Below are 13,736 nucleotides of genomic sequence, written 5' to 3' on the forward strand. Positions count from 1 at the left end.
GTGGTCATTAAGAGGCATCGCAATGTCTCAACGAAAAAAGAAGTTGGAGCGGAACACGTCAAAGCATTCGTTCATTACAACCTTAAAGGGAAGCAATTTAAAAGTTGGCAACACCGGTGTGTTTTGGCGGTTTTTGCTGGGAGGCACTTCCACCGGTGAAGAGAGCGGCGACGGGCCGAGCATTAATCCCGCCGCGACGAGATGGAAGCACGATAACCTTTTTCTCATTTGAGGGAGTGAGGCGAGGCTTAACTTTGGGGGTTCAGCTCTGAGCTGAAGAAAATTGGTTTTCACAACAGAGCTTATGTATTTATGATGTTTGAGTAGGAAGATTAAAAACAAATTGTTGGCGTCGGGTGTACGGCGTCGGTGGGGGTCCTGGGGGGTCCAACAGGTTTTAAATTACCAGTTAGTTCGTACACTTCCTGTCTTTTTTCTTCCTGCACACTCGTGTTCCAGTATTACACCTAATATGACAATATTCCTGATTTCATAGCGGTCTCATCATCATCATCATCATGTTCGGTTTAGTCTGGATTTTCAGATATGTTGATTTTAGCAGCGTTCTTTAGACACGTTCACTAGATTTGATATCACTTTGTAACAAGTCCTCTTCCTGTTTACGTCCAGCTTTCTGCGACCTTACTGGATCTGGATCCATGTGGATTCTTGTGTGAAGCTGCTTACAAAGTTAGCTTCTATGATTCAAGGTCAGCTTTACAGCTAAGTGTTAAAGTCATCTTAGTAGCTAACTAGCATTGGTAGCGACCTGTCAATCAGCAGGTAAGCCCCGCCCCCTAAAGCATCCCTTGCTTTCTGGTCTGTTGGACTCTAAATGGACCCGTCAGTCAGCAGGTAAGCCCCTTTCTCACAGGCTTCTATACAACCAGAGAGGAGTCACCCCCTGGTGGCCAGCAGGGAGAATGCAGCTTTAAGGCACCTCAGCGTCAGCTTCACTTTGAGGCTTGCTGTTTGTAGCAGCTTCTTCAGACGTGTCTCTCTGTCCAGCAGATAAACACCAGAAGAAGTGGAGGAGGACTAAAGCATCATGGTGATGGAGGTTACAGATGGAGAGAGGAAGTGTGAAAGGGAGAGTCGGGAGGCAGCGAGGCACACTGTTCCTGTCTCACACATTCAGGTCTCACCTACAGCTGATGCTCCCTGCAGCCAGGTCCTTTCACAACTCATCACAGTCCCCAGGAACTAGTCCCCACCGCCAGCCATCCGCCGCCAAGTCCGATAATTACTTTGCAGACTCTGGTGGCCATTGTGTTATGGGAGCCTATTCACATATACAGTCTCCAGTGACGGTGACCCCCCCAAGTCAAAATTGTCAATTTAATCATAATTAAAAAAAAAAAAAAGCAGTGCCACTGCAGCATTTCAATCCTGCGAGTCAAAGTCATTAAAGTGGCTGCAGGAAGTCGTGGACTATATTGTCTGTAGGAAGTAATCAACTTTGGACAGGCCTCAGTAACTCATTAATGCAACACCTCCAAGGAAAAGAGGAGGGGGGTGACTTTGTCCACAGGAAACCGCTTTCTTCACACTTTCTTCTTTGGTATTTAAGTCACTATGTACTGTAAAAAAAACCTTACAATGCCGTTTAATTATTGAACATTTTGTGAACTATTCTTTCTTTATTTTAAGGATTGATCAAGGTGTTATTTCTACGACGGCCACTGTAGGAAAAAAAAGGAGGGTGGAGGCCGAGAGAGGGGGTCAATATATTTCTTACAGCAGCAGGAGAGCAAATATCAATCAATAAAGATCATTATTGGAATCGACCGAATATTAGTCGTTTGTTTAAAGCTACAATTTGTTGTGTTGTTATGTTGTGGTTGTTTAAACTGTCACTTAGTTTGTATCACGGTGTAAAAGGGGATTTCAAAATCCATCTCAACACCGTTATTACTCTTCTCTTACGTATTGATTAGTGTTGTAGTGACCGACAGACGCCAGCAGAGGTCAGTGTCTCAGGAACATGGCAACTCAGTGTTCTTTTTGTTGCCTTAAAAAGCTGATCATTTATAGTCGGGATGTGAGATTTTGTTCATTCTGCTAACCTCAAAAACGACTGGTCCAAAAGACGTCGTCATGACGATAAAATACGCTTGTTGCCAGTTCAGCTAATGGCAAACCTTGATTGCAATAGCGGTGTTTCCACCAGTAGAGGGCACTCATCGCCAGACAAACAGTCGGTGTCAGGAGATCGGCGATCTTACCTTGAAAGCTCCCGACCGACAGATAAAGCCAGGTGAGCGCCGGGATGACGAGCAGCGCGAGGGAGGCCGCCAGGAACTTCCTGCGCCCGCGACACATTCCCAGCATCCTCTGCAGCGACGCGGGTGGAAAGAGAGGCGGAGCGACCTCTATGTGGGCAGCAGCTGCTGTCCAGGCTGATTCATGGCACTGCAGAGAGGGGGAGGAAGCAACGCCACGTTAGAGACGGAAACACCGCCGCATCACTTCCACATTTACATTTGCAGCATCCTACGAAGGAGGCGGGTTTCACAATCTACGTCAGACTCGATCCTTTGAAGACCACGTAGGGCGAACCGAGCGGTCGTCACCGGCTGTTCCCCCGCTCACCACCCTTTGAAGCTTCCGTCGCCTAGCAACCAGCTTCAGTTGACCAAATAGTCACCGGTGGGCAACTTTAATGTATTAAAATAAATCTTCCTGTTTGTTTAATATTATGCTGAGAAAGTGTGATGTAGAAATGCCAAAATAGAATTAAAATATGAATCTGTCAACAATTTTTATTTGAATGTCTTAGCATCGTATCCATCCATCATTACAAAGTACTGTTATACATGGAACTACAGGCTGCACTACACATTATTATTGTTTAATAAGGAACATTATATGATATGTAATAGGGGGTCCCTCCACCGGGTCTATAAAAGCCTTGGGGGTCCCTCCACAGGGTCTCTATAGGCCTTGGGGGTCCCTCCACCGTTGAAGACCCCTGTCATAACCAACAGAAACTCTGAAGCACAAAGCAAGTTATTTTTTGGTCGCCGGTCTGAAGAGACTCATGTTGCTTTAATCAGGCGGTCGCATCCTAATCTGACTTTGATGACCTAAACTAATTCGTCAATCCCCGGTTGCGATGCGGGGGCCGAGGCTATAGACGTCTCATTATGTGATATTAGTCCAAATCCTCTTTCCGTTCCCGCCACATTTGTCCAATTACCCCGCTGACCTCAGTCGATGTCTAAGCGGGGGCAGCGGCTGCCCAGGGATGAGACATAATACCTCCGGCTGACGCATACACAAGCAGGACCGCCAATTATCAGAGTGCCACCCAATAGAACTATATTACTACGGGTTTCTTATGTGGCCGGAGCTCAGAGAGAGACGGGTTAAACGAGGCTAAAAGGAGATTAAACTACGATCTTTCACAGGCCGACTAGGAATCACTGCAGTGCTCCTTAACCTCTGACCCCCCTGTGTGATATTAGCCCTCCGCTGGATACTCCGATTTACATCGCAAATGAAACGCTCGGAGACATTCATTACCGCGGCGGCGAGGCATCCTGCTGCCGAGTCAGCAGATCCACGGCAGCGCCAGGAGAAAAAAAAGGCATCACGGGTGGATCAAAGAGGTTTAACCAGGACTGGCAGACCAGGGTCCGAGTCCCGACAGCCGGTTTACACACTTGGATTAAACTGCAGTCAAGTTAGGTTTGGTAACTAAACTCAGGCTTCATCCACCTTCTCCAAAGTCACATTTCAAGCACTTTATTCTAAATCCAAGCACATTTCCATCCTTGAAAACACCAGACTAAAGTGTGTTTTCAAGGATTTCCAGCACCTGTTCCAACCCTGTAAACCTCTTGGTTAGGTTTAGGATCACAATCCACCACCTGCCCACCCATCCATCTGACAGCCAATCACATAACTGACCCTGTTTTTTATTATTATTATGATTGCCAAATAAAAACTGTGAAAATGTGAAACAAAAACACTTTGGATTAAGGACATGTTGAATTAAATACAGCTGGAATGCATTAAAATGACCTGCACTAACACTCATTACTGTAAAAAGCAGCAGGATGAAATAACATTTCACAGTAATGAGGAGCCTTCAGCATTTATTGGATTATTTTATATCCATTTGGTTATGAGCAGGCAGCAATTTCCAGGTTCTGAAAAAGCGAAGCCGACGCTGAAGTGCCATTAAACTGTAATTCCCTCTGCTGGCCACCAGGGGGCGACACCAGTCTGGTTGTACAGAAGTCTATGAGAAAATGAGCCTGCTTGGAGTCAAACAGACAGACGGGGGTTTGCCTTCCACTTCATTACGCCACCTCGGCTGTACGCTCATTAGTATTCTGTTAGGGAAGTAGAGGGACGTGGCTTTTCATCCACTGATGGAGATTCACAGGTGCATTGTGGGACGAGCACAGCTGCTTCCTGAATCAGCGAGGAGGTCTACCTGGGACCTGGTTTCTGACACACTAAAGGAGGACTTTGCATCACATCAAACACAAAAAGGGGGACACCTGGAGTCAAGATGATTAGGATCATTTAGGAGGAAGCCAGGTCTGAGGTCCACAGGGACAACCCTACGTGGATCAAGATCCTCGAAGACAAGGACCGGCAACTAAACCCTCATTCAGGATCGCAGCAACACTCCTGTCAAATATTTAGGTTGGAAGGTACCAAGGTAATCGCTGAGATCGGGGAAAGTTGCTACTACTGGGTGTAACGGTACGCAATATTCACGGTTCGGTAAAATAGGTCCAGCAGAGACTCTATAGACAACAGACCAGGGTTCTGGGTCCATCAGAGTCTCTCTATAAACAAGGGACAAGGGGTCTGGGTCCAGCAGAGAGTCTCTATAGATAAAGACCAGGGGTCTGGGTCCAGCAGAGTCTCTCTATATACAGGACTAGGGCACAGGGGGCTCAGGTTTTTACTAACACTTTGGGGGTCTGTGGACCCACCAGGATCGTATATTCTGTATAATGTGCCTCTGGAAGGCGTTGCAGGACTCCAGAAGTGCCCCCCCTCCACCTTTCAAGATTCAATTTGGGATCCGTGGAGCTCCCGTTGCCATGGAGACTGGTCCACTCTCCAAGACTGCACTCCAAAAAGAAAATTGTTTGTAACCAATTTGAACTCGCCGTGTCCTCCCTGTCCCCCTCGAGTCCCAGACCACTTCTCCGTTTAATCGCCCCGATATCACTCCATCGCCATCATCACGCCGCGGCGAGCGTTTCAACAGGAAGCTGTCCTCCGGTCGGGGGGGGCACCGCGAGGACATTAATCACGGTCCGACTCGGAGCTGCAACATTCATCTTCACCCAGATTTATCTCCGTCCTCGAGTCTCTGAGACTTCTTCATCGTTGTCAAGACGATAGGAGAGAGAGAGATATCATCATCAAAAGCCGACACCACACTGCTGGAGGACCAGGACGTAATACAGGTCCTGCTGGAGGGAAGGGAGGACCAGAACCAGGACCAGCAGACTGTCAGACCCTGCTGCAGTAAAATGAGAGGTTTTCTGAAGGGACTCTGGTACAGGAACGCCAAAACCTCGCTATAGTTTTAAAAGCATGACTTTTCTTTAAATAAATGTCTAAACCCGTCCAGCTTTGTTTCCACCTGGTCTGGTTTCTGGACTCGAGTCCTGTTCTGGGTCCTCGTGTCCCTTCGCTGCACCTGAAAACAGGCAGCAGCAGCAGGAAAGTAGGGCGAAGGGACTATAAACAGAAACGACTCGTCAGCTTCTTCCCGATGCATGCTGGGATCTCACCGCCGCCGCGGAGGCTGACGCAGGATTCCTGAAGATGAAAACTCCCCCAACATCAATCCTGCCATGTCAAAACCACACTCATTATTATTTAACCCGTTCATAAATCCAAATCTGGACCCCGGTCTGAGTCCCCGACCCCCCCGGTCTCAAACCTTTAATACTTTCAGAAATATTCAGTGTTTTCAGGGACGGATGCTCAAACGCTTTCACACATTCAGGCTTTAAAATCCCAATAAATGGTTTTCAGTTCTTTGAAGCTTAGTGGAAAAAATAAAAAAAGCTTTTCAAAAACTCTGTTATTCAACTTTTCAAGGACGTTCATATACCACTCCCACCTTTTCAAATATTCCTATTACTTCTTCTTCTTCTAACACATTTAAGCTTCTTGTTGTTATCCAACATTTAAATTCTAATAATACGAATGAAACTAATTATCAATTCATACAACCGCATACAAACATTTAATGAAGGCTCGATGGGACGTTTAACTAAACGTAATAATATACAAACAAGGGTTTATGGATTCATGTGAGAATTTGATCCATAAGGACGAGTCGTAATGTCGTCTGTTGCACAAAATCAGGACAGTGAAGCCCCTCCCCTCAGTGAAGCCCCTCCCCTCAGCGAAGACCCTCCCCTCCGCCACAGAAACACAAACCGTCATCAGTCAGACCTCCTGCCGGTTTCTGGGCTCCCCAGAGACTCACAGGGACAAATATTAAAAAACAAATAGATTAAAGACACAAGACCAAACAAATCCTCGTCCTCCTCCTCCTCCTCACTCTCGGGGGAGGACCAGATACAAACATGACTCACCAACAACACAAAAGGTGCCGGAGCCTGAACCACTAACGCTGAGTCACCTGAAAACCTGAGAGTCGACGCTCAGCAGCAGCTGTTGGTGGTCCAGCAGCTGGTCTGGACTTGGCGAAGATCTGGATCCTGAACTTTGCTGACACATAGGCCTCTTCTACTCATAGAGTAGACTAGATCAGACACAAAACTGTGGACTTGAGGGTCAGAATCATGTTCCTGTCAGGTCAAGGAAGCCTGGTCCCTCGGTAACCAGGTGAGGACCAGGTCCAGGTCCATCCACGTCCTGCCTCTGCTGTCGGAACGATTCTGGCCTCCACATCTAGTTTCAAGTCTTCTTCAATCCAGCATGATGTTCATTTAGTACATTATGGTCCATTTAGAGTCCACCAGACCAGAAAGCAGGGGATGCTTTAGGGGGCGGGGCTTACCTGCTGATTGACAGGTCGCTACCACGCTACCAATGCTAGTTAGCTGCTAAGATGACTTTAACACTTAGCTGTAAAGTTGACTTGACCTTTAGATCCACCCGTCGCTCCTCCATAGTCCAATTATGGTCACTTCCTTCTACTGGTTGCAAAAAAAATCCAAAATGCCGAACTCAAGGCTTCAAAACCGTAGTCCACAACCCAACAGGTGGCGTCACCATGACAACGTCCACTTCTTATGTACAGTGTACGATATGAACCACGGCACACACGGCTACCAAGTTACATTCTAAACTACGTTAGGAATGCAGCGTTAGCTGGTTTACGATGAAACCTGCGAACGTAAGGTGGTCTTAAGGTTCCACACATACGAGTTCTCTCACTTTGAGGTTTTTATTAATAAAAGAGAAATGAGATGCAAAACAAAATTGGATTTTGAGATGAAAATATTTTTTTTTCCTGCGTATATTATTAAACGACGTGACTAGGGACGTTATATATCAAAAAACCGGATTAAAACCGCATCATTCCAGCTCAACTTTTCTTTTCTTTTTTTAAAGTAAAATAGCTCAGGCAAAGCATCATGGGAGATGAATCTCGGGCCAGCCAGCTCTCTGATCCAGGTCTCTGGAAGCCTCGGAGGCCTTGGATGGCGTTTCACCGCCATCACTCCGTTTCTATTCAAATGTTTAGTCTTATCTGGTGGATCCGGCAGGAGGACGCCGCCGCTCCGCCGGGACTCGGTGCCGCGGGCCGCGTTCCATCCGTCTCAGCCGAGGAGAAACGTAATGAAAGTCGTTTAGCCGGCCGCCGAGCCGCGTCGCCGCGCTGACATATCGGTCGCTGGCACAGACGATCACACAGAAGGCTGCCATCGTTCACACGGAGACACGCTCAAGGCGAGGGAGGGATTTGATATTTTTAGTGTATGTGTGTGTGTGTGTGTGGGGGGGGGGGGGGGTAAGGCTGTTTTCACACTTTCAGTCCTCCACAGAGACTGTGACTCGGTTTTTTCCACATATGAACCAGACAGAAACGTCCTGTTCTGAGAAAGTGAAGCCGACGCTGAAGTGACTTTAAGCTGTCGTCCTCCCTGCTGGCCACCAGGGGGCGACTTCTCTGGTTGTATAGAAGTCTATGTGAAGATGGGGGCTTACCTGCTGATTAACTTGTTGTTACCACGGCTACCAACGGGACAAATGTGATGTTGTATGACTTTCAGAATTTTTTGCTGAGATTAAGAGAGAAATCGTTAAACTTGAGGGTTTAAATAAATATAAGTATGTAATACTTATACTATAGTAACTGTCGACTGTCGTTCGTCAGTTGTTAGTTTGGTTACCATAGTAACCGATTACTGCAGCCTCAGCTCTCTCCGGCTGCACCACGGACGAATATTTACAGTTTCCCAGCGTTCAGCATCAGATAAGAGCCACACACACACACACACACACACACACACACACACACACACACACACACACACACACACACACACACACACACACACACACACACACACACACACACACACACACACACACACACACACACACACACACACACACACACACACACACACACACAGATCAGTGTGTCGACAGAAACTCCAGCAGGCTTCATTTATTTTTATCTGTAAACTTTTTTTCAAACAACGGCGAAGAGAAAGAGGAAGACACTGATGGAGGAAACCTCTATGTTGCTATGACAACCACAGCCCCGCCCCTTTCGACGTATCGCGATAGAATTAACGTGAAAACAACGTGAGAAACTGAAGTTCGGCCACAAACTCAACGTTCTCCAGATAATGGGTCGTTTTAAAACAGCAGCAGAACAACACGTCATGTGACTCTGGATGAATGGACTCCAGCTAGGACTCGCCATCATCTGGTCTGGAGGACGACGAGTGTGACGGGTCCTGATCAGGGACTGGACTTCAGGGTTCTCCACGGGTCGTGAGCTCGGTTAAAACACGGCAACGTTGCAGCCCAACAGAAGCTGCAGTGAAATCAGGCATTGCAATCTGCAACAACTCCCCCCCCTCCCCCGAAAGAACCCTGCAGGATCCTGGACCAAAGAGACCAGACCCATAGACCCGGACCGAGACCGTGACTCCACGGTGATGAGTGCATCCCTGGAAACACGGAGGCTTTAACGCCGCGGGCCTGAATGAGGAAATCAATGAAGCAGTGGACAGAACAGGTTTGTTTGCTGTTCCACCAAACAGCCGCCCCCCCCCCCCCCCCACACTCATCGATGAACACAAACACAGGTAACACCGATACGTTTCCACGGAGATGCCCACGTCTTCTGACTCATCAAAGTCCAGATATAAAAAACAAATAAAAATCAAGAAAAATATCAGAGTTCCTTCAATATGAATGTGTTGGTGTAAACCAGCGTTTCTCAAACTTTCTTCAATAATTTACCCCAAATATAGGAAAAATAAAACCTATATAAGGAGCGACGTATTATTAGAAGAATAAATACATGATATTAATAATTACAGAGCTGGGGGTGGTGGGAATATTCAAAGAAAAAAAAATCCAACATTAAAGAGGCAAATTTATGAGGGGAAAAATTTCAGATATTCTCTTTATTTATGAGGGAAAAACATTAAATTTCAGAGATTATAATGTAATACATGAGGAAGAAAAGTGAACAGTCTCCCAGATTATGTTGATAATGAGCGAGAAAAAACACAAATTTGTAAGATCATGAAGTTATAAATTATCTAGAGATTATAGTTTGATGTTTTGAGATCGATGTAGCAAATTTACAATAAAAAAAAACAAATTTGCGACGTTTCCGTCTGACATTCAACACACAATAATTACCTCCATAATATTGAACATAAAATGTGGTTCATTGAACTTACGTTGACATTTTTGGAGTATAATTATTTTAAGACATCTGATTAAGATGTTTTCTTTTAAAGGAGTCATCACCAGGAAATCGCAATTTCTCTTGTTAAAACATGCATATCTGTGTTTGACCTCAGTTGAAACTTGCCTGAAAGGCTGGAGTTTGAAAGTGGCGCCGTTTTTTCGCTTCTGCTCTTTTTCCGAACAGGAATAGCACACAAGGGTGTGCATTCCTAAAGCACGAGATTTTGATTCTGCGCCTACGGTGACGTCACCGTGGCGGCTACTTGCATAAGCCCACCCCTCTTTCACCACCCAACCCCCCCCCGTCCGCTACCTGACGTCCTGCTGTAAACGTGTCTCTTCAACCGTCTCTGGCTCTTCACTCTCCGGTTCGGGTTCCGACTCTGGTTCGTACATAAATGCCTGAATTCCGTAAGGTTCGTCATTTAGTGTGTGCGCCATGACAGGGGGCTGTTTATGTTTTGGAGTCTGCATGCAGGCAAGCCCCCCCGGCTCTGTCCTTCCTGCGGCGAATCAACGCGCGCCTCATTACATATTATACAATGCACATCCGGACCAGTCAAAACCTTGCGCGTAATCTCGCGTGATAAAATCGCGGTACGAAAAAGGGTCAGAACAAGCTCAATGTTTGATTAAATTTTTTTTTTTTTTTTCTAATAAGTTTTACGAATTGATCCAAAGCGATCCAAGGGGGGCTGGATACGTATAAAACCAGGTTATGACTCCTTTAATGAAAACTTTAATGAGGACCAAGCCCCCCTTCAGTACTCCAAAGTTCCTCTTGGGGCTCTAGTAGCCCCGTTTGAGAAAAAGTGAAGTTATCGAGGAAAATCTCAATCTTCGTTTCTTCCTAAAGAAAAGGTACGTCTTCCCTTCCCTCCCTTCCCTTTAATCATGACGCGAAGCACCAAATATTAACTTATTATAAAGTTTTATATCGTAAACAGAATCCCCAGTTAGACTGTTGGTCCAATAATAACAACAATAAAAGAAACAGAATGAAGACGACCAATTCATTGAGTTTTAGAGCAAAAATTAATAATCTATTCATTGAACAAACGTCATCAATACTCCATCAGCAGCTCCACTCTGGTATTGATCGCTGATCGTTTGTGACATTTGGAGCCTAAAGACCGAACAGAATGAAATGATCGCTGATTAAATCTCCATAAAGCTGCTTTCCTGCGTCTTCCTGTCAGTTCATCTCAGTTAAACTCAAACTCAACGTCTTCCAAACGTTCCTTCGAGGAAGAAATTTAGTTTTTTGGTCTTTTTTTTTTTTTTTTTTGTATAAACTGTGTGCCCAATAGCGTTAAAAAGTAACATTTCAGCTAGACTTTAAAACAAATTTGTAACGTCGCAAAGAGTTAATTCTAGGAGAAAAACAACGGACGAAATTGCTTGATTATCATATTGAAACCAGGCGTAGACCTCTGACAAGTGAAGCCGAGGCCGAAGTGCCTTAAACTGTCATTCTCTCTGCTGGCCACCAGGGGGGGAGGAGTCATCTAGTCGCTAGTTTCAAGTCTTCTTCTTTAATCCAGCATGATGTTCATTTAGTACATTAGCAGCTTCACACCAGAATCCACGTGGATCTGGATCCACGTGGATTATAAATGGTTTGGTGTCAGCAATAAAAGTTATTTTACGTTAAAAACGCGTAGCTTATAATGACAGTAGGATTTATATGCGTGTGTTTTTATTTAAATACACACGTGACCTTTTAACTCCCGTTTAACGGACTGAATTAAACATGAGTTGGCCGATTCACACTGTCTCTGTGTGCAACTGTTGCCTCTCCAACTCCCTCCGCGATACGCGCGTGTTACGTGCGTGTGGACGCTGACGCACGCGCGTGCACACCGAACAGCACGCGCAAGTGACAAAAAAAAAAAAAGAGCATCCATGAAAACAATAATCACATATAAGGAGATGAAGCAGGAGGATTTGAGGAACTCGGAGGAGGTCTTGGCTGGACCCGGGTCTCTGTTAATCCGCCTCCGCGTCTACATTTAGGGAGGGGGGGGGGGGGGGGATTAAAGAGGACCGATTGAGTCCCGGTGTCGGTTTGGATAAGAAGAACCTGCGTTGCTGCCCGTTAACAAACATATAAATATATAAATAACATGACAAGGACTTTTTAAGGTTAAAACAAGTGGAAGTGTCACATTTAAAGCTCCAGGGAATAAATCCACTCACCTGATTTTGTGACGCTTTGATCAAATATATATATATGTTTATATATATTTATATGTTTCCCCGGTAATAACGGCGGTTGGTCGGTTCCTCCGCCGACTCGCTCCGTGGATCAGCGGCTCTCCGGGTCCCGTGGATCCGCTCCCGACGGCCACGGCGGCGGCCAGCAGCAACAGCTGCGCCCGCTACGTTTCCTCCGGGCCGGATGAAGAAGACGGGAGACCTCTAGACCGCTTCCTGGCGTCCCTCCGGTCCCCCCACCGCGGTCCCGTTAACAGCAGCGGGTCTAGGATTCACTGTGACCGGCGGCGGGCAGCGACACGGACCGGGAGGAGGAGGAGGAGGAGGGGGGCGCGGAACCGGGGCGGCCTCGGACCAGCAGGGGAGGTTCGGGGAGACCCGGTCTCAGCCAGTCCACACGGCTTCTTAGCGTCCGCTGGACTCCACAGATATGCGTGTATCCTGTCCACGGTAGTCCGGGACCGTCTCGGTCCTGCTCGTTTCTGAGTCCTCGGCCTCAACACACACAGCAGCTCTTTCTTCCTGACAAGCATCCGGCGACCAATCACAGCGCTGCATTCAGAGAGGGTTCCCGGGGAAAACGCGGACCGGGATCCGGGCGGACGGACGGGAGTCTGGACTGGACTACAGGACCGTGGATTAAAGACCACCAGACGGGTTAAAGCGCGGACGTACGCACGTAGTCGTCGTGTTGAGGTTTGAAGACTCGAGTTCGGCATTTTGGCCGTCGACATCTTGGATTTTATGTGCAACCAGTGAACGGAAGTGACCATATTTGGACTAAGGAAAAGCATCCGGATCCATGTCTTCAGGTGTGAAGCTGCTAACAAAGTTAGCGGTCTATAGAAGGGTTGCAAATTTATTTTTAAATTGCGTGTACATTATGATGGGAAATATCAAAAAGAAATAATACAGCTTCTTAATATGTTTTACATGGTATCTATTAAGATTAATTTATTAATCAATAAGTACTTAACACATTCTTCGTGTGAAAAACAGATTTTTTTGAGGGGATATAAATTGTTAAAAATGTGTACAAAATGACCAGGATTTTATCCAAAAGGGTTTAAAAAATATTTTATATAATAAAGTTCAGTTATTTAAAGGTTGTAAGTGGTAATCACATCAAATATCTTTTAATTTAAACATGTTTCTGTTTATTACTACAAAACAACGAATGTGTGTTTGTTGTTTTTCTTTTTAAAGAATAAAGTGTTTTTCTGATTTAAACGAATGGGAAAAAAAAGAAAAAATTTTGCTTGAGTTTAAAAAAAAAAATCTAATGATAAAGAATTCACTAAAAACATAAAACAAAATATATGTAGGATATGAATTATAGAGAAGGGGTGGGTTTAAATAAGTGTATATTTTTTACACTTATTCTCTAAGTTCTCTACCCTTTCTAGTTGTGTAATATTTTATGTGCTATATTATTTTTGACAGACCAGCGCTAGCGTCTTCAGAGTCGCTGGTAACTTCTACGTGGCGTCTGCTCATTTATTCTGGCAGGAAGTGACAGTCGTGAAAAAGAGAAAAGGAACAAAGCTGCCCGACATGTCAATTCTGAAGGAAAATTAAGGTTATTATACAAACGAATAAACTCATTATTTCTTCCCTCTCCC

At 45.6% G+C, this 13,736-nt stretch overlaps 1 protein-coding gene across 1 annotated transcript in view; it reads right to left on the reverse strand.

Annotated features, from left to right (window-relative positions):
- The window catches only part of large1 (LARGE xylosyl- and glucuronyltransferase 1), a 38,562-nt gene extending 25,901 nt beyond the window's left edge, over positions 1-12,661 (reverse strand). Inside the window, exons 1-2 of the mRNA XM_084038333.1 lie at positions 12,097-12,661; positions 2,226-2,412 (exon numbers count right to left, since the gene is read on the reverse strand). Coding sequence (XP_083894459.1) covers positions 2,226-2,331 — 106 coding nt within the window. The 5' untranslated portion in view covers positions 2,332-2,412; positions 12,097-12,661. The remainder of the gene's footprint in view (positions 1-2,225; positions 2,413-12,096) is intronic.
- Positions 12,662-13,736: the final 1,075 nt, after the last annotated feature.

The sequence above is a fragment of the Eutrigla gurnardus genome, assembly GCF_963514095.1.
Source record: "Eutrigla gurnardus genome assembly, chromosome: 21".
NCBI lineage: Eukaryota > Metazoa > Chordata > Actinopteri > Perciformes > Triglidae > Eutrigla > Eutrigla gurnardus.